At 32.6% G+C, this 19,263-nt stretch overlaps 1 protein-coding gene and 1 long non-coding RNA gene across 2 annotated transcripts; both read right to left on the bottom strand.

The window, feature by feature from the left end:
- Positions 1-3,868: 3,868 nt before the first annotated feature.
- Positions 3,869-6,568, bottom strand: LOC115955189. The gene is made up of 2 exons (XR_004084064.1): positions 6,385-6,568; positions 3,869-4,180 (listed from the first exon to the last, which is right to left on the bottom strand). It is a non-coding gene; the product is annotated as an uncharacterized LOC115955189 (long non-coding RNA).
- A 9,550-nt stretch (positions 6,569-16,118) lies between these two features.
- On the bottom strand, positions 16,119-17,363 carry LOC115958542 (protein catecholamines up-like). Its single transcript, XM_031076958.1, has 2 exons — positions 17,173-17,363; positions 16,119-16,531 (listed from the first exon to the last, which is right to left on the bottom strand). Exons 1-2 carry the CDS (start codon positions 17,261-17,263, stop codon positions 16,290-16,292), a joined length of 333 nt encoding a protein of 110 aa, XP_030932818.1. The 5' UTR covers positions 17,264-17,363; the 3' UTR covers positions 16,119-16,289.
- Between the last annotated feature and the right edge of the window lie 1,900 nt (positions 17,364-19,263).

Here is a 19,263-nt window from a genome sequence, read left to right as displayed (position 1 = left end):
GTGCATATTTCACTCTTCAATTTGTTCACACCTCACATAATAATAATAATAATAACCTTATATTTTCCGTGTTGGTTTTTAAGATTCAAATTCCCAAAATGGATGTCTAAGAAAAGAAACATGCTATGTCAACAACATTCAAGAATGAAAGAAAACTTAATAAATTACTCTCTAAAAAAAATTAAAAAGAGGAGACCCAACTTGACCTGAATGTGTGGGTTTTGGGTGAGAGGAATTTCGAGTCATATTTATTGGATTGGTTTAGACCCGATTTGACCCGACCAAGGTCGTGCTTAGCGCTAGTAGTTGTAGAATGGTCTAGGCAGTCAACAAAGAATAAGGGGTCTATCAAACATCAAGTTATCAACTAGGACATGAATTTTTTTGTTTTTTTTTTTTCATTATGGATTGTTTCCAGATTTTTAAGATAATCTATATTAGTCACTATTGGTTAAAATATAATGTTGGTCTATAAACTTTAATTCATGAGCAATTTTAACTTTAGAAGTTTAAAGTGATAAAACATGTTGATGATTAGTACATGAACTGAACTAAATAACATTTTTAAGATTAATCTTCTGGGTTTAAGTTGGCTATCGTGCCTGTGTGAGCGTGTGACTTCAATACTTTTTTTTTAATTTTTTTTTTTATAACGAATGGAGTATAGTTGTTTCATTTCCTCTTTTTTTTTGGCAGATATATCATATATGATAAACCACATGTATATTACAGAGTAAACAAGAAGAGAGAGAAATTGCAAGTGGTCTCTTGGACACAATTCCCAGCCCTTTTCTTCATAGTTAATTTCCAGTTTTAAGTAGGACACAACATCTATCTTTTAACTTCAAAAAAAAAAAAAAAAGTTGGGCACAGCATCATTGTCATGAAGCCATCTTCATTCCCATAAAAAAAAAAAAAGGATATGTAAGCTTTGAACATCTTCATTCAAATTAATATCATAAATGTGATGACATGTATTTGTTCTTTGTAATTTCTAATGTAATTGCTTGAAGGATTCTTTGGGCATAGTTGGATAAATACCATAGACCCCTAATTTCACATGTACAATACAATTTGAAATTAATTAATTGGAAATAGCCCAACACCCAAATGTTGCACATTAATTCTGCATTTAACAAACAGTATAAATGTATCAGTAAATCATAATGAGCTATAAGAAAAATTCATAGAGGTTTGGTTTGGATTATAAAGATTTCTTGAATAGCAACATTTTTTTTTTTGAAATTTCAGAATAGCAACATTGATTAAAAGGCATTCCATCAATCAAATTGCCCTGTTCTAATATCCTAAACTGAGGAAAAAAAAAAAAAAAACAGCTTTACCATGAAAACAAGAAGCTCACATGTTGAAGAGATGCCATATTGCCATCTATGGAATTTAAAGTAATGTCATTTTTTTTTTCCTGAACCTGAAAGGCTACAACCCCATAGAAGTTAGAACAGACACGTAGCTTATCAGGTGTTAATTTCATATTCAAAATACCTTTACTATTTTGTTTTGGGGTCTTCAAAATGACTGGCTCTGCATAACTTCATGCACCACGCTTAGTACCCAATTCAAAGTATGCAACTACAGTCTATTATCAAACGATGAAAGAGATACAAAGTCACATTATAGGGATTATATTTATATACCTTGTTAATTTTCAAGGCCATTCAAAAAATAAAATAACTCTGAAACCACCAAGACAGGAAACAAGGCCAAGTTCTGCTTCACCTGTATTGTGGGACACATCTTATCTGTTACCTAACCTTCCAGCCTAGGAGCGGTCGGTAGGGCATCTCACATTGGAGTTCTAAGTTTTAAGTTCTGGATTATAAAGATTTCAAGTCCACTAATTTCAGTACATTTAATTAGTGATTTTTCTACCTTCTTTTTTGTTGTTGTTGTTGCTGCTGTTGTTGTTGTTGTTGTTGAGAAAAGTGACTTTTAGTATGTTTGTTTGTTTCAATGATCAAAGCAAGGACATTGCTTGTTTTGCAAGACTTAATATGTGTGACTTATTCAGATTGGAGATTCACTAGAATTCTTAAGTACCTCTTTTGTTTTTAAAATCCTAAATTCATATCAAAATAGAGCTATTTTCCTTTTTATAATTAGAAAATAAAAAAATGGAAAATACATACTCCTGCTAAGTACTAACTTGTATGTGTTTGTTTCTCAAAAAAAAAAAAAAAAAAAAAAGGAGAAAACTACTAAGTACTCTCTCATTTAGGAGTGTTCGCGGTGCAGTTTTAGGTCATTTTTAGTACCGCACTTGTGGTTTAGCTAAAATCATAAATGCATCATATCTTATTTTTGCGGTCACATGTGTAGTGCGGTGCAGTTTAGACTTTAACCAAAACCATAACCAAACTGAATCTCAATTTTGCGGTCACATGTGCGGTGTGATGTATAAGATTCGATTTGAACAGTTTAAAGTTGGTATATTTTTCTATATAAAGAGGGTGGGTGGTTATACCATTTTGCATGCGGTTTTAGTACAATTTTTGTATTTTGTGTAGTTTAGTGAACACCTCATTCATTGCTCCCATATTACATTCATTGCTCCTTTATATATTTCAATCCAAAAAAGCAAATAAAAGCTTGGGTACTAGGAAATTTTGAAATTTGTATAAAGAATCCCACAACTTAAAAGAAGCTCAAAGCTTCGAAAACGAAAAAGAAAAAGAAAAAGAAATACTAGAAAAATGTCATTCAATTTAAAAGCACAAAATAGATAATCCCAAACTAGGCACCACCAAAGTCATACATATAAATTAGTGTAAGGACACAATTCTCTGGCGGCCCAATAAGGATGTTGGGCTCGCACATGAAAGATCCCTCACAATATAATTTGTAGAGAGTGGGCTTGAAAAGCTAGCCGTTGGTCACGGGGCGATGTTCCGGACTCGATTTTAGAGGGGTTCCAGTAAAAGAAAAGAGTTAGGTTTGACCATTTAAGCCGTGAAGCGTGGCGTCCACTGTGATTGGGCTCCTCGGACTTGGTCCGAGGACCTTTAAGGTCTTCCCAGGTTACCCGACGGCGGGTCCTTTTATGGTCTGCACATGTTATTAGGGTGTTTCCCCCTATGGAGTCTTTCTTTTTTGGAGATCGCCTCCCCCATCAGATTCATTTGCTTCTTCTTTTATACTAGCCTGCATTCGCTGTCCTTCGTCCACGTGTAGGGTCAATCTTTACAAAACTGACATTTGTCCCATCAGTCCAATCCCGGAATTGTTGGGGATGGTTGATAAAGCTGGAGAGTACGGCTCTGTTAGGGGCAGCGCATTGAATGGCAATGGGAGCAACTGTCCCGGATATTCCTTGATTCTCTTTTAAGTTTGGCCCTATACCAGTTTTACCCTTCTTCTTCTGGTGGGGTTTTGGATCTGCTATCACAAAACTGTTAGGTGCTCTGTATTGTAGAGCTTGGGCCGTAGTTCTCCTTGGCTCAGGCCTTCGGACTCTCTAAGGGCGAATGGGCCTGGCCCATAAATTATTTGGGCCCCACAATTAGGTTCTAGTTATCAATTTTGCAATGTACATTGCAAAATTGATATTGTTACACTTTTGTCTTGGGTTTGAGTCCCGGCATCAATGATTGTGAATATTTCTTTTTAAAAAAAGGATAGAAAATATTTAGAAGTTTCATAATTTCAAGAGTCAAGACATCATATCCCACTGTGACTTATTTTTTCATATGTTCAAGCATAATGTACATTAAAAGACGTAAGTATAAAGATATATATAGCTTACGCACCTGGTTAAGAGGTTGTAAGCTACACAAGGTGAAACCTTATTGGCATACAATTTTTTTTTTTCCTAAGAGATAATTTCAATTTATGAAATCTGCTACTTGATTACTTTTTATCAACAAACTAAGATATTATTTGGTTTTTTGGTACAGGCAAGAATCGAACCTCAAATATCTTATTGACATACAATCTTAAATAGGTAGCTACATATTCATATTATTAAGACAGACCCATAAAGATATCATCCTAGGACATAGAATAATCTAATCATGTTAGGTTTTAGTTTCAAGTTTCAACTACTTTCATGTATCTCGACATCTCATCATCGTGCTATTCCTGTGCCTCTGGTTTCGTAGGAAGGAACGTTCCTCGTTTCGAAGCTCTGCATTAGTGTTGGTCACCAGCGTTGCATCACTCTTATCTACAAAAATGAAAGATAAAGTTAATTACATTGACAAATTATAAGTTATAACGTCACAGTGTACTGTAAAGAAAAAAAAAAACTGTCGATTTAAGAAACATAGAGAGGTAAAGTACACTCTGGCGGCCTTACTTGTACGTAAAGGACCACCCTCACTTGTCCAAAAGAAATTTTATACATGAAAAAAAAAAAAATTTATATACATAATTATTTTAAACTAATATGTCTATGACCAACCTGACTTGATTTGAAAAAAAATGTATATACATATATATATATATATATATATACTTTAAAAAAAATTATATACTAAATTAATCTATTTTTACTACTCTAATCAAAATGTTGAACATTTTTTTCTTAAGAATCATAAGAATTCAAGTTCAATAAATATAAGAATAATGCTACCTCCATAACATTTTCACAAACTAACAATAACAAGCTAACAACTACTTGTTGCATAAAATTTGTTATGAAATTATTGTGATCATTTTATTATTCTCATATAGCATTTTCAATTTGCACTTTATCTTTTATTAGTCTATTTTTTTTTTCTTATTTTCTTTGTTAGTACAAAGAAGTTGTAATATTTCATGTATTTGCATGTGTTTTTTATGATATTGATATATTCAAATTGTCTATTTATTTTAAATTTTGTATAATTTAAGTTTTTTAACTACCACCTTAAAAAAAAAATCCTAGAACCTAGTGGCGAAGCCAAAAATTTATCTTTGGGGGGGCCATTTATAAAAATGTGTATAAAATCTAAAATAGTAATGTACAATATTTCATAACTCAATATGTGCAATAAACAACAACTAAATACATGTTACTTTTTTTTTGAAGTGCTAAATACATGTTAATAGAGTAGTATATGCGATATATTTTAATCAAACTAATTAAGTACATTTATAAATTATAATGCCATCCAGTATATAATATATTGGTTATTATAATAACAAATAATATATTATAAGGAAAAAAAAAAAAGCAAATGAAGAGTAAAGTAATAAAAAGAAAGCAAAATAAAAAGAAAAGTAACACAAGAATACTGTACATGGGTAAATAGCCTACAGAAGCTTCAAACTTGTCTTTCACTCTTTCTTGTCTAGTTTAATCACACAAAACTTTTACTTTTATATTGTAAACACAACGGGAAAATGAAAGAATTGAAAAGAAAAAAAAAATGGATTGTATGATCTATTTTATAATATTTAAAAAAAAGGTTGATATGACTAACCTTTTATTGATTTTCGTCTAGATCACCATTAATATCACTTTTTCATTTACTAATAACTACTTACCACATCAATCGTTTGTAATATTTTTTTGTAAAATAAATTATATCTCCAACATTATTCTTCTATTTAAATGAGAGTTAGGTTTATTTTTAGATTTTTTTTTTTAATACAAGATATAAATTCTATTCTAACCTAATCTAAATGTATATATGTGTGAAACTCCTTATTGGAGACTTAAATCTTGGCTCTTACCCTCACATTCCATGAGCATTTATATTTGTGAAGTGACCATCACACTAAAGATATGCGATGCTTAAACTTTCTTAAATATATAGGTATATTATCGGGTATAAGAGCCAAATGATAAAGTTCTTTTAAAAAAATTTAAACTATTTAGGATAATTCCAAAAATAAAAAAATTCATTAACTTCTTCAAAAAAATTTGGGGGGCCTCGGTCCTTGTGAAGGTCCGCTAGTAGAGCCACCACTAAAAGCACAAAATATGAAACATATAAAAATAATGCTCTAATAAAATATTGGAGTCAATCCTCACTTATCTAAAAAAAAATTAATTGATGTTTTGGTCTATCAATAAAAGACAATTATTAGATGTAGATATCATTTGGTTGAAACTAAAAAAAAAAAAAAAAAAAAGCGTGCATGGCATGGATCAGGAAAATTAAGTACTCTCTGTTTGTTTTGCTCCCCCATGTAAGACGAAATTAATGTATATTATCACTATATTTCTGTAAATGGTTATTTATAAAGAACCTCACACTTGAAATAATGCAAGTTTGGTTTATTTTCCAAAATAAGTTGGCCACATAATTTGACATTGTATGGTTTTACCTATACCAAAAACACCAATTGTGGAACAATCAAGGCATCTGAGCTATAAAAAGGAAAAAAAGAAAAAGAAATTAGCTAAGGAACATTTTTAACTCAACGAAGTAAGAAACATACAGGTTTGAGAAAGAACTTGCTCACGAGCTGATCTCTCGGATGAAATGAGAGCAACAACAGCAAAGACAAGACCAAGAAGAAGAAAAACATTTGAACTTAAGTAAGCCATTTTCCTTAACACAAGAGGATTGGAGAGAATTCACTGAGCAAACACGCACTAAGGAATTTCTCTGTACCTTTGGTGGTTGGGTAAAGACTAACGAGCAGTGTGGCTCTCCCTATTTATAGAATTTTGGGGAGAGAGAGAGATGGGGCCACAAAAAAATTGTTTGGTTTTGAAGATATTTGTGAAGTGCCAACAATCATAGCGTGAAGTACTTAAGCAATGGAGTTCAATAGTCTAGATATTTAGTTAGGTTGGGAGACGAGGATGGGACACCACATTCATGCGCGTACTTTATTTTAGCCAAAGGACATGACCATTATCGAAAAAATTAAATGTGGTTCTGTTGAATATATCATGGGATGTGACAAATAGATAGGTTTAAATTATTAGGATTAATGTCTATCTTATCCATTTGTGTTCGCTTATTATGGAAAATATTTTCATAAGAATATTCTTTCCATTTTATGTTTTAAATTAAATATTTAAAATTTAAAATTGTGTCTAATGATATAACATTTTAAATATTAAATGACATTGTAACATGTACATAGTTGTTTTTTACTATTACTATTACTATTATTATTATTATTATTATTATTATTATTTGAGTATAGCATATACATAGTTAGATATAAGAAATAAAACCTTAACTCTAAAATGTGTTCTTTCCATTTTCACTTGAAATGGATTTTTTTTAAATGAATTTTCTCAAAATTTATGTGCTAATTAAGTTAATGGCTTTAGGTGGCATAAAGTTGTGTTTAATCAATTAAACAGATGTGTTATGCTTGATTAAACTCTTAAAGATGATAAACCTTTGTTTTGATAATTTAGGTAACGCATTTGATGGATTTATGTTTAGTTTAAAAACTATTAAATATGGCCAAGGGCTTTGTACTTGAATCGGTTGGCACCTTCTTATATATTATGACATTCGGGGTTCAAATTCTCTCTCTCCCAATTATCAATTTATCCACACAAAAAAAGAAAAAAGAAAAAAGAAAAAAGAAAAAAGAAAAACCTCCTACAAGACTCTTAACATCTTAGTCAAGGAGTTACAACTTATGCAAAAACCAATTTTTAAAGGTCATATACTTAGAAACCAAGCCAAATGAATCAATTTTTAGTTGGGATTTTAATTTCGAACCTTGTTATATTATTAAATCCCTGAACGAAATATATGACTAAAATCACATGATACATAGTATTTTTATTTATTTTTTTCAAAATGATAAATAGCGTTTTAAAACTAAAATAAAGTATAATTTCCAAAATTTTAGACATATATTTTGTCCTAGATTAGGCTTGTGAGCACCCTAAGGCATCACTCGTCAATGCCATAATGGCTACCAACTGAATGACTCTCCTAGGTGTTGCTCAATGTGTGTCCATCGTAGACATAGGCTCTCGTGAATACACCACTAACTTAAAGATTATGGTGGAGAAAGAAGTTGCCACTTGATTGAAAGCGTAGAAACCAACTTAAACCTTTATGCATAGCAGCATAGGTCTAACTAAAGTAGACCTGACTTTGGAATTAGGATAATATGATTGGGCCGGGCCAATTTCCATACTAAGAGGGGTTGATTGAAATGGTAGAAATGAAGGCCAAAGCCTTGGCTAATTATGTATAGAATGTGACTGAATGTAGTTATATTATTTTTTCCTTAAACTTGTAATGAAGAGGCTAGTGATATTTATAGAAAATTATTGTATTCCCTCTCTAATTTCCTTGTCTCATAAGAGTGTATATGTTTCATCCTTTATTTCGTTCACACCTCACATAGCAATAGCAATAATAAATAATAATAATAATAAGAATAATAATAGTAGTAGTAGCAGCAGTAACAGTGTTATTTGTTGTAGTTATTGAAGGGTCTAGGCAGTCAACAGAGAATAAAAGGTCTATTAAGTATCAAGTTTTCAAGTTGGACATGATTTTTTTTTTTTCTCATTATAGATTGTTTTCAGATTTTTAAACTAATCTATATTAATCACTATTGATTAAAATATAATGTTGGTCTTTAAACTTTAATTCATGAGCAATTTTAACTTTTGAAGTTTAATGTAATCACAAAATTAATGTTGATGATTATTACATGAACTTGACTAAACAACATTTATTAGATTTATTTTCTGGGTTTTAGTTGGCTATCAAAACATGTGGGAGCGTGTGACTTTGATACTTTATAATGAATGGAGTAAAGTAGTTTTGTGGTTCCCAAACCTTTTCCAGTAGTATTTGGGCCACAATTAATTTAGATGTTGGCTTTATCACAATCTTACAAATTGATCTCTAAGCTTCACTTGGTTAGTCCAAGCTCAAACTTTTATCCCTTTTTCCCTTCCGTTTCCCTCTGTTTCGCTAGTATTGTTACCTTCTCCTCCTCAATCTCTCCCTCCCTCTCTTTTCCAACCTCCTCTATGTTGACCCCCTTCCCCTTTTTATAGTCTGTCATTAGTGGGATTATTATCATTACCATTTTCCCACTTCACACGTATTTCCACGTCCACCAGAATCCTAAGGAATTCTCACAACTTCAGATGATTCTTTTGGAACTTGTTCTAGACGTCAAATAGTGTTCGGTAGTGGATTTTCCAAAGGCATTGACAATGCTCGGTTACCGACCTTAATTTGATTGTCCCCTTGCCAACTTCCCTTTAGCTTACTAGTTAGTATTGGGCCCAACTTGGCCCGAACGCAATACAGTTTACCCCGAATGGTATCCTAAGACTCTTGCCCATTTTCTTAGTGGGCTAATCCTATCCCCACTGTGTTGGGCCTAGGCCTTGGTCACATGGGCCATTCTTGGTCTCATGGGCCCAAGCCCCTACAATAGCCCCCCATGATCCCATTTGCATGTAGTGGAGATGGGATCGGGGTTCTTCGTTTGGTGGTCAACTAGGTTTTCTTTCTCTTCTCCTTTTTCAAAAATGATGGTTACACCTCGGGAAGATCAACCGTCATTCAATTAATGCAGCGGACATGACTGTTCATCCTTTGCGCACATGTGGCAACATCTGTGACATCGGACGGTCAAGATGATCTGACGCTTTGATTACTGAGGCACACGTGAAAAGACACAACGGTAAGTATTGATTGGTTTTTTGTAGTTACATTAAATGGCATTCATCTCTATAAATATTGATACACTTCACGCCATTATCTTCTTTAATTCTTTTTCAAGTTTAGAGTTTTGTTTCTTCCTTCCTCCCAAGCCCATCCTTATCATCAAGAAATCACACAGTAAGTCTTCTTCCCTTTGTCAATCTTCTAGTGGGTTGGGTAGGAAAAGAAAATGGGGTTTTCACATCTCTTAAGAACTAGTGCAGATGTTGAGTCTTTCAAAACTAGGTTCGACATTTTCACAACAAATTTTCGATGACAAATTGTTATCGGTTTTAAACCGGGTCCATTATTGATATCACTTTTTTATTCATCAATAATACCTTACTACTTAGAATTTGTTGTGAAATTATCGTGAAAATCTTGTGAACTTAGCATTTTTTTAATATATTTTTTTTGATCTATAAGGAATCGAGATCTCAGCAATTGTAAAAATATTGTGACAACAAGAAGATGTTGTAATATTTTCACAATACATTTATTTTCCATTATGGTTGGTCTCAGTCTCATATTTTATTATTTTACTTTGAACTATAAGAAAATAACACCTCAATAATTGTGAAAATATTGTAAGAATATTTTGAGTCAGTATAGTAATATTGTGTTTGCACATATAAACATTTAAAAGAAAAAAACAAAAAGAGCACAAACTAAAACATTGGCATACTATGACCAAAAAAAAAAAAAAAAAAAAAAAAAGGCCTGCTCAAGTAAAACGATGAGTTTTGCCTCACCCAATTGAATAAACCAAAAATTAATGTAGATTGAGGCTATTGACACTTTTTATATAGTTAATATATATATATATATATATATATATATATATAGGGGTCAAAAACATAAAAACAAACGAACTACTTGAGTGTTCTTGATCTACACAATTAATTTAAGACAGGTGAGAGATGGAAATCTACAATGGGAGAACTAAACAGCTAATCAAAGATGAAAATGATTGAATCACTACTTATATATATATGGAAAGGGTTTTCCTGTGGGGGATACAATGATTCAAAGGGATGAACACTTGTGGAAAATCTTCTCACTTTCTCTCTCTAGTTCCTCTCTCAATTTTTTTGAACCCCCCACCTTGTTGCCCTTCTCCCCCTTTTATAACCCACCTCCTCCTCCAACTGTCTTGCACTTTAATTGGATTTTAGGGAGATACTTGTCCCATCAGCACCCTTTCCTGCTATTTCTTGATCATGAAGGTAGATTTTGGGGGTGTCCTTCCTGTTTAGGCCAATCAATCAACATTTAATGAGGCTAACATTAGGTAAGAGAAGTTTTAAATGCGGAGGTAACTGTTGCATTGGATTCTGCATTTTTCTCGATGTGTTCTCATGGTGATCAGATGGAGAGAGGATTCTTTGGCAACATGGATGGGCACTCCTTGGTTGGATCACACTTCCTCGAGAACATGGGCTTCTCTAATCTTCTCAGCATTGTCCTCAGAAGGCTTCTTCCCAACAGTGGGCTCCCTTTATACCTTGTTGGTATTTGGGTTGGGCCCTTACCACGGAGGGGACTTCTTGGTTTTCCTTCCTCAGGCTAAGGTCTTCAGGGTGGGCTCAGGTCCACTCTCCCACAATATCCATTTGATATTCACATAGATAACATAACATATTAAAGAATAAAAAGGAGAGATGAAAAAAGGAAAAAACACTTTAGAGTTTTGCCAAGAAGTAATGAAATGTAGATCTAACTTTGAATCTGAAGCACAACTATCAAATGAAGATATAAGGTTGAAGCAGATTGACATAAATTAGAATTATATAATAGCATTTTTGTTATTATTTAAAGAACTATTACACCAGTTCATTTTCTTATGTGAAACATATATAAACAATGAATGGGACACAAAGATAGATATTAAAAATGAATGGGACACACATTTTTGTAGGGTTCTCATCTTAAGAATAGTTGAGTAATAAGTATATTGTATTGAGATTGAAGCAGTGTCATTATTGTGGTAAACCAAAATTAAGAAAGTTCAATTGGACACTTGGTGCATTAGACTCCAATTGAAAGTCAATTTGGATTTTAATTGGATTTTCTATAAGCATTTGGCTTTATATGTGTGTGTGTGTGTGTGTGTGTGAAAGTACCACTATAATTGAACATGTCCATGCATAAATACATATCGAAAGTATATACGGATTACGGGTTAGAGCAATCGCACTAGTTAGTGCAAAATAGAAAAAAATGCAAATTTTACACATTTTTGCTCAAAATTTACCCACATCAGTCTGTCTAAAACACTGTTTATATGCAAAATTGCTACAGTAACCTTGCATATATGCACTATTACTATAGCTCTATATGTTTATTTTATTCTATTTTCTCTCTCCTCTCCCTTACCTTGTCAGACTCTTTCTCACCCACTCTTCAATGCCAAGAAGAAGAAGAAGAAGAAGAAGCCGACCACCAACATCCATCCACCATCACAACTAACCAAACACCACCACCACAACCAACCCATTACAACATCAATTTAATCCAAACACAATCAACCCAAAATTAATCAAAATCACAAACCCAACTTAAAATCAACTCAAGATAAAACACAACAGAAAACCCATTTGGCAAAATACAAATCAACCCAAAACCCAAGCTTACCGCTGCCATTAGAGAGAGTGTGTGAGTGTATTGAGCCATGGAAGCTTGGTAGGGAGAATTTTTTTTTTTTTTTTTTTTTTTTTTTTTTTTTTTTTTTTTTTCAGATTTGAAGAGAGCATCAATTTGATAGAGAAAGAGAGGAGGAGAAAGAGAAAGATTTTTTTTTTTTTTAGAAATGAAAAAGAAGAAGAAGAAAGAAAGAATAGCAAAAGAAAAAGAAGAAGAAGAAGAAGAAGAAAGAAAGAAGATGCTGAAGAAGAAAAATCATAGAAGAAGAAAGAAGGAGAAGAAAAAAGAAGAAAGGAGAGAGAGAGAGAGAGAGAGAGAGAGAGAGAGAGAGTGTTTCAGAGAAGTGATGTGTGGTAAGGTGGTAAGGCCGTGTATGGGTAAGGGAAATAAAAAAAAAATGTGAAAAAGTATTATTTTAATAAAAGAGTGTGTATTTTAGATAATCACAGACATTTTTGTAAATTGATTTTGTAAAATAGAAAAAGTAAGGTTTTATTGTAAAATAGAATGAAACTTTTGCACCTACTGATGCTAATGCTCTTATGTGGCACTTGGCACTTACTTTTAGTTTCTAGGCCATCCTCGTTTCCCTATGTGGCTAGGCCTCTCCATCATGGAAGGTGAGTAGAGTTGGCCTCCTTGGCTCCACTCATCAGAGTTTGAATGCTATTCTTAACAAAAATGAATTAAAATTAAATGGGTAACTACAGTGTTACAATGCATTTAAAATTTTTGATTTAAAAAATATAAGAACTTGAAGTACTTCACATGAAAATCCCTTATTTTTAAACAAATATAAAAGTGCATTTTCATTTTGCTTGATTAATATGTAAGGATTAGGAAAATGAAGTAGTCTCTTTCTTGGAATTTTTTTTTTTTGGTTTTCTTTGTCCCATTGTTAGTGGAGTGGAAACGTAAATATTGACCATGGTTGCAAGGATTTTTGGCAGTATATTTGCTACGTGCAGAGCCGCCTTACACTCACACATGCAACTATATATCCAAAATTTGGTGCATATATTTTCCGCAATAAGTTGGCCACGTAATTTAACAACGTTTGGTATTTAAAGGCATTAATTAGGTGGGTGCACCTAACGTAAACCTAATACACCAATTGCAGAAGTTGACAGACATTTGAGCTAATTATACATAAAATAGCAAAGGTACATACTTAGCCCAACAAAGAAAGAAACATACGGGTTTGAAAATGCTGGTCGCAAAGAAGAATATATGGGGTTCTCGTGAAGGCGGTGATTATATGGAGGAAAATTGTAGAAGGATTAGAATGGCCTAAATGTTCAAAAGACCTTTCTATTTATAGAAATATTTAGTATTTACACTGCCTCATGAGTCATAACCCTAGAAAGGGTTGTGTGCCCCTCAAGGGTCATATCTCTTTGCCAAACTATATAATTGTGTGTGAATCAAATCATCCTTTCATGGGTACAATTTAGTACATAAGGATGCATCATATTTATGGTGTAATCATCATTCTTGGTATATTTACATATTCCATTTGACCACATCATATATAATTCTCATGTGATTTGTTATAGTCAACATGATACCATGGCTTCAATATTCGCTCTCATTTCAACTCTCATTTGTGATAAAACACAGATGATGACTTCTCTATGCGTGTTCATGTCACTCCCAAAATTGACCACTTTCATTATGGATGACTTCCAATTCTCTCTCTTTCAAGAAAACAGAATTGGTTAATTACCGATGGTTATTAATAAACGGAAGAAAAATGCTAGGATCACAAAAAAGACAAAAAAGTTCATAATTTTTGTCATATAGTGAGTTATAATTGATACATGAAGGTAAAGGGGAAGGTCCACACCTTCATCAGTCACAACTCGTCATATGGTGAGTTGCAGCAAAAGTTGCTGACTTTTTTGTGGTCCTATTATTATCTAAACGGAATCATGGCCAAAAATGTAGCCCATACCCTCTACCACAACCGACAATTTCAATATCACTACTTTTGTGTGCTAACCTAGCTATATTGCAATTTACATCAAGTACGTTCTTCACTACCAAAAAAAAAAAAAAGAGTCTATGACAACATTTTTGTAGCACCGTTTTCAAAAAACATTGCTATGTTTTTAACAAACGCTGCTAAAAATCCTAAAAGTATGGGAGGTTTATAGCAGTGTTTTTAAGGGTTTTCGAAAATAGGACCTGTTACGGCATTTAGAAAGAGCTGCAATAGGTCCAACCAAAAACCCAAAAAAAAAAAAAAAAAAAAATAGAGGAGCTATTACAGCGCTTAATGTTGAGAGAACTACTAATGAGAGAGGGACTACGTCTCAGACCCAGCCCAAGTCTGAAACTTTGGAGTTCAAGGCTTCTTCAACAACAACTAAACGCTACTTATTTCATTTCTCATGAGGCTCCTCTTCATCATCAACTAATTAAGCTTACTGATTCCCAAAAGAAATGGTCCGTAAATATCATATTTCGTTTTGTTTTGTTTATTTTTAGTTTCGTTTACATAAATACTAACTTCAATCCTAAAACTTTCAGTGCCCCATCCTCCGTTGCTGATCCTAGCTATATATACAAATGCTCATCTATGATATAGGTAGACATGAATGACTATTTGAAGTTATATTTTCCAAAATAAATCATTTTTTAAAGCCCATCTTGGTAGAGGACAAGTATCTACTTTAATTTCCCGGTTTGTAGGGTTAATTTTTTTTTAATAAAAAATTTGGATATATAAATATTTGTAGGGCGCGTAGTTATAATATTTGGCATTTAAAATTTTGGATAATTTTTTTTTCTTTTTCTTTGTACATCAGTCTTACTAACTTTAAAAAAATAATAAAGAGGCCAGGGGTAAGCGGAAGGTATGGAAAAGTGATAAAGAAGTAGAACGTACATATGAGTTCATGCAAAAAGCAAAGAATATTTCAAATATGGACTCATGATACTTTGGCAAGACAAAAACAAAGGATGTAATTATACTATTCAGCTAAAGAAAAATGGATAGTGTTTATATAAAACTAATATGAAGTGCTAGGTTCTTACTATAAGTACCCATTTTGTATAAAATTTATACAAACTGAAACACATGCACTCTTTAACTCTTATATATATTTAATAAAAATAATTAAATTAAGAAGATGATGAAGAGCCCCGCAAGTGGCAAATGCAATATATCCTAACAAATGATTCGCACAAGAGTGAAGAGATGTCCAAGATAGACAAACACAGCCTTCTGATTATTTAATACATAGCAAGCCTTAGCATCCAACGGAATAAACACAAAAGGGGGTCACAAAACAGTTGCTAGTTGTTACTTACAAAGTTACAACCATCCCGGCATTGCAGACAATGATACTTCCTTTTCTAATTGTTATCACGGATTGGTGGAGTCTAAAGAATGTATTTTATGATCTCTTTTTTACCACGTGTGAATACCCACACATACAAGAGAAATGTCTTGTAAATAAAACGGTCTTATAAAATAATTTTTCTATTCATTTAATACATTTGTCTCTATGGACCTCACATGCTATGAGGAAGCAGTTGTAGTTGCATACAACTGCCCCCACAAAATAATTATCCATATCAAAGGAATTAACAAGATTTAGGTAATAATTTTTTTACCTACTTAAGTTCATTTTGAAACAGTCAATGCGTATTGCAATTGAAGTTATAGGTAGGGGTATAAGCAAAAGAAATTATAGCCATAGGTAGACGAATTGCAAGACATCCTGAATTTCACAAGTCCAAGCACATTTTTTATTACATAAAAAGCAGTTCAAAAAAAAAAAAAACAAAAAATACATAAAAAGCAGGACATACATGACAAAGAAAACAAAGATAAAGATTATACACCTACTGTGCTCGAGAGTTTTTTTATTTTGGGTAGAAACTATGGTTGAAAGTTAAACCTTATTGGCATACAAGCTTAGACAAGTAACACATATTGATAAGACACACCCATTCAGAAACCTTAGGACAAAGGATTAATCTAATTTTCGTCGGTCTCTTCAAGTTTCTCTCCAGCAGCACCATGACCTATTGACCTGGTTATCCATGGCGTCCACGGCCACCACCTCGACGTCCACGGCCACCACCACGACGTCCACGTCGGTCGGTCTCTTCAAGTTTCTTTCCAGCAGCACCATGACCTCCATCGTGATCATGGTGATCGTGATCATGGTGATCACCGTCTCCATCGTGATCATGGTGATCGTGATCATGGTGATCATGGTCTCCATCGTGATCATGGTACTTGTCCTCATTCACTGCGTCAGTTTGCTCAGTCTCCTCTACAAAAAGAAATGAAAAACGTTTACAACATGGCTAAAATATAATGTCAAAGGTGTACTGAAAAATATATAGTAAAAAAAATAGTGGATTACAAAACATAAGAGCTTAAAAGTATATACTTCCCACATGGAACTCATGAAAATGATGCTCCATTATTTTTTAAAACAAAAAGATGCAATGCTTCTTTCTTTTACTTTTTTCCTTAATCAATATGGATTAACAAAACTATGTACTATATCTTTTTTTTTTTTCCTTTGTTTATTTTATTATCATTTCTTGTCAGAGTGAATGCATATATTATCATTATAAATGAACAGTCATTTTACACTTTGATTGACTCAGAGATATTATAACCAAGTGACCAAGATTCATGGTAACCTTATGTACTTGTAAAAAAACCTAGCTCCAACCGATCGAATAGGTTTATTGGCAGTATATTTGCCACAAGGAGGGTCACTTGCAATTATGCAATTTTGGTAAATTTCACATGACAAGTTGGTATTTGAAGGCATTTGATGCATGTTGGTGAACCTCTTTCTTTGACATAAACCAATAAAACCAATTCTAGAACAAAAAAAAAAGACATTTGGGCTTAAAAAATATAGTAAAGGCATATATTTAGCTCAAGAAAGTAGCTTACGAGCTAGCTCACGAGCTAAGACCTCGGAGGAGACGAGAAGAACCACAGCAAAGACAAGACCAAGAAGAAGAAAAGTCTTTGAGTAAGCCATTTTCCTTAGCAACACAAGAGGATTGAAGACAAATGTACTAAGCAAACTCGCTCTAATAAGATTCTCTGTAGTAGTGGATGAGAAAGAGCAGTGTGGTTCTCCCAATTTATAGAACTTTGAAACAGAGAGAGAGAGAGAGAGAGAGAGAGAGAGAGAGAGATGGGACCCCAAAGTTTTGTTTGGCTTTGATGATATGTGTGAAGTGTGATGGTCAAGTGTGAAGTAAACATTGGAGTATTAGGACTTGGAGTCTAAAATTAATTATGTTGGGAGGTGAGAATGGGACCATGAAAAGTTTATTTTACTTTTTTAGCCAAAGAAAATGATCATTATCCAAAAAATATACGATCGAATTGGCACGTAGCTTTGGTGTAGATTGATTGAGTCCAACTTCGTCTAGAGTCATTAAGGGTTTGTTTGTTTAGAAGTGAAATAGGGTGGATGGAAAGTTTTGAAGAGAAAATAGTGAATAAAATATTTTAGATCGTGTTTGGTTGGGTGGGGATGAAGGAAAATGAATGGTGAGATCCAGGTATTTTTTCCTTGGATCTATCAAAAAGTTTTTTCCCCAAAATGAAGAGAAAACGGGGAAGAGAAAACTCATGAAATGAACTTCCAAAAATACTATTGGAATTCACCTCCAAGTCTCCAACATGTTGGCCTTTTTTTTTTTTTTTTTTTTTTTTTTTTTAAATTTTTTTCCCTTTGATTTTTTCTTTCTGTGTTACTAATGTGTGTTGGCTTCCTTTTTTTTTTTTTTGTCTGGACATGTTGGCTTCTTTTCTTTTTCTTTTTGGACGTATAACTTTCTTCTTCTTTATTTTATTTTTTGGGTGCTCATATGTTTATTTTCTCATTAATTTTGGTTGGTTTTTGTTTTTTTTTTTTAGAAAACAGTTTTGGGATAATTTCTTATGCTATTTTTTTTTTTTTTTTTTTTACTGAAGTGTCCATCTATATACAATTTTTTTAAAAGTATAATGTGTTACTTTTTGTTTTATTTAATAGGAACATGATTATAAATTTATACAAACTTTATTTTTAATTAAACAAAAAAGTTTTCTATCTCTCCACTTTTCTACCCTTCCGAACAAACAAAAATGAGGGAAACTAAAATTTTTTCTATCCTCCCACTTTTTCATCCTCTCTCCATTTTCTATTCTCCCACTTTTCCATCCTCCCAACCAAATGGACCCTAAGAGCATTAGCATCTGGGATGCAAAAAAAAAACCCCTATTTTGTATCCTCAAACACTACTTTATCTATTTTACTAACCTATTTTACAACTCACCCTACAATTTTTATTTTTACAGAAAACCTAATAAAATAATATAAACTACCTAATAAAATAATAAAAAGCAAAAAACACTTATTTTCACATTTAGTAATGTTTGATAAATTGTTTTGAATACATAATTTGGGTATAGAATATATCATACCCAGGTTTGGTCAGTATTTTCTATTTTTTTTTTTTAAAGTAACTTTTCTCACTTACACACATCACATCACTAAAATAAATGTAACCTTATGTCTTCACAATATTTACGAATATGCCACTATATTCGTATTCATAGAAAATGAAAACGTAAAAAAAATTATTTTCATTTTTTGTATTCAAATCCAATTTTTAGAATATTGCAAATGAAAACTGAATACAAATACTAAAATCAAATCAGATTTTTTAGTGGTAGGACCCACTGAAATTTGAAAATGAAAAAAAAAATTGTGTTTTTTTTTTTCAGCTAACCAAATAGGCCCTAAGCATCACAAGATGGATATTCATGGAAGGACGATGCAAATAGTTAGGTTCAAATCGATGGACTATGATAGTAATGCATGTCGACTCATTATAAAAAGCCTTCCTATCCTATGTGCTCAGACCTTTAGCCTTTAGTTTGTGTAAAGTAAATTCCTTTTAATCCATTATAATGGCCTAAATGGGTCATTTTGATCAGCTTAGTTCAACTATAATTGCATCTTATATATTCAAGGATTTGAGG

This window comes from Quercus lobata, chromosome 8 (genome assembly GCF_001633185.2).
Source record: "Quercus lobata isolate SW786 chromosome 8, ValleyOak3.0 Primary Assembly, whole genome shotgun sequence".
In the NCBI taxonomy this organism is placed as follows: domain Eukaryota; kingdom Viridiplantae; phylum Streptophyta; class Magnoliopsida; order Fagales; family Fagaceae; genus Quercus; species Quercus lobata.
This window is presented reverse-complemented; position numbering and strand designations above follow the sequence as displayed.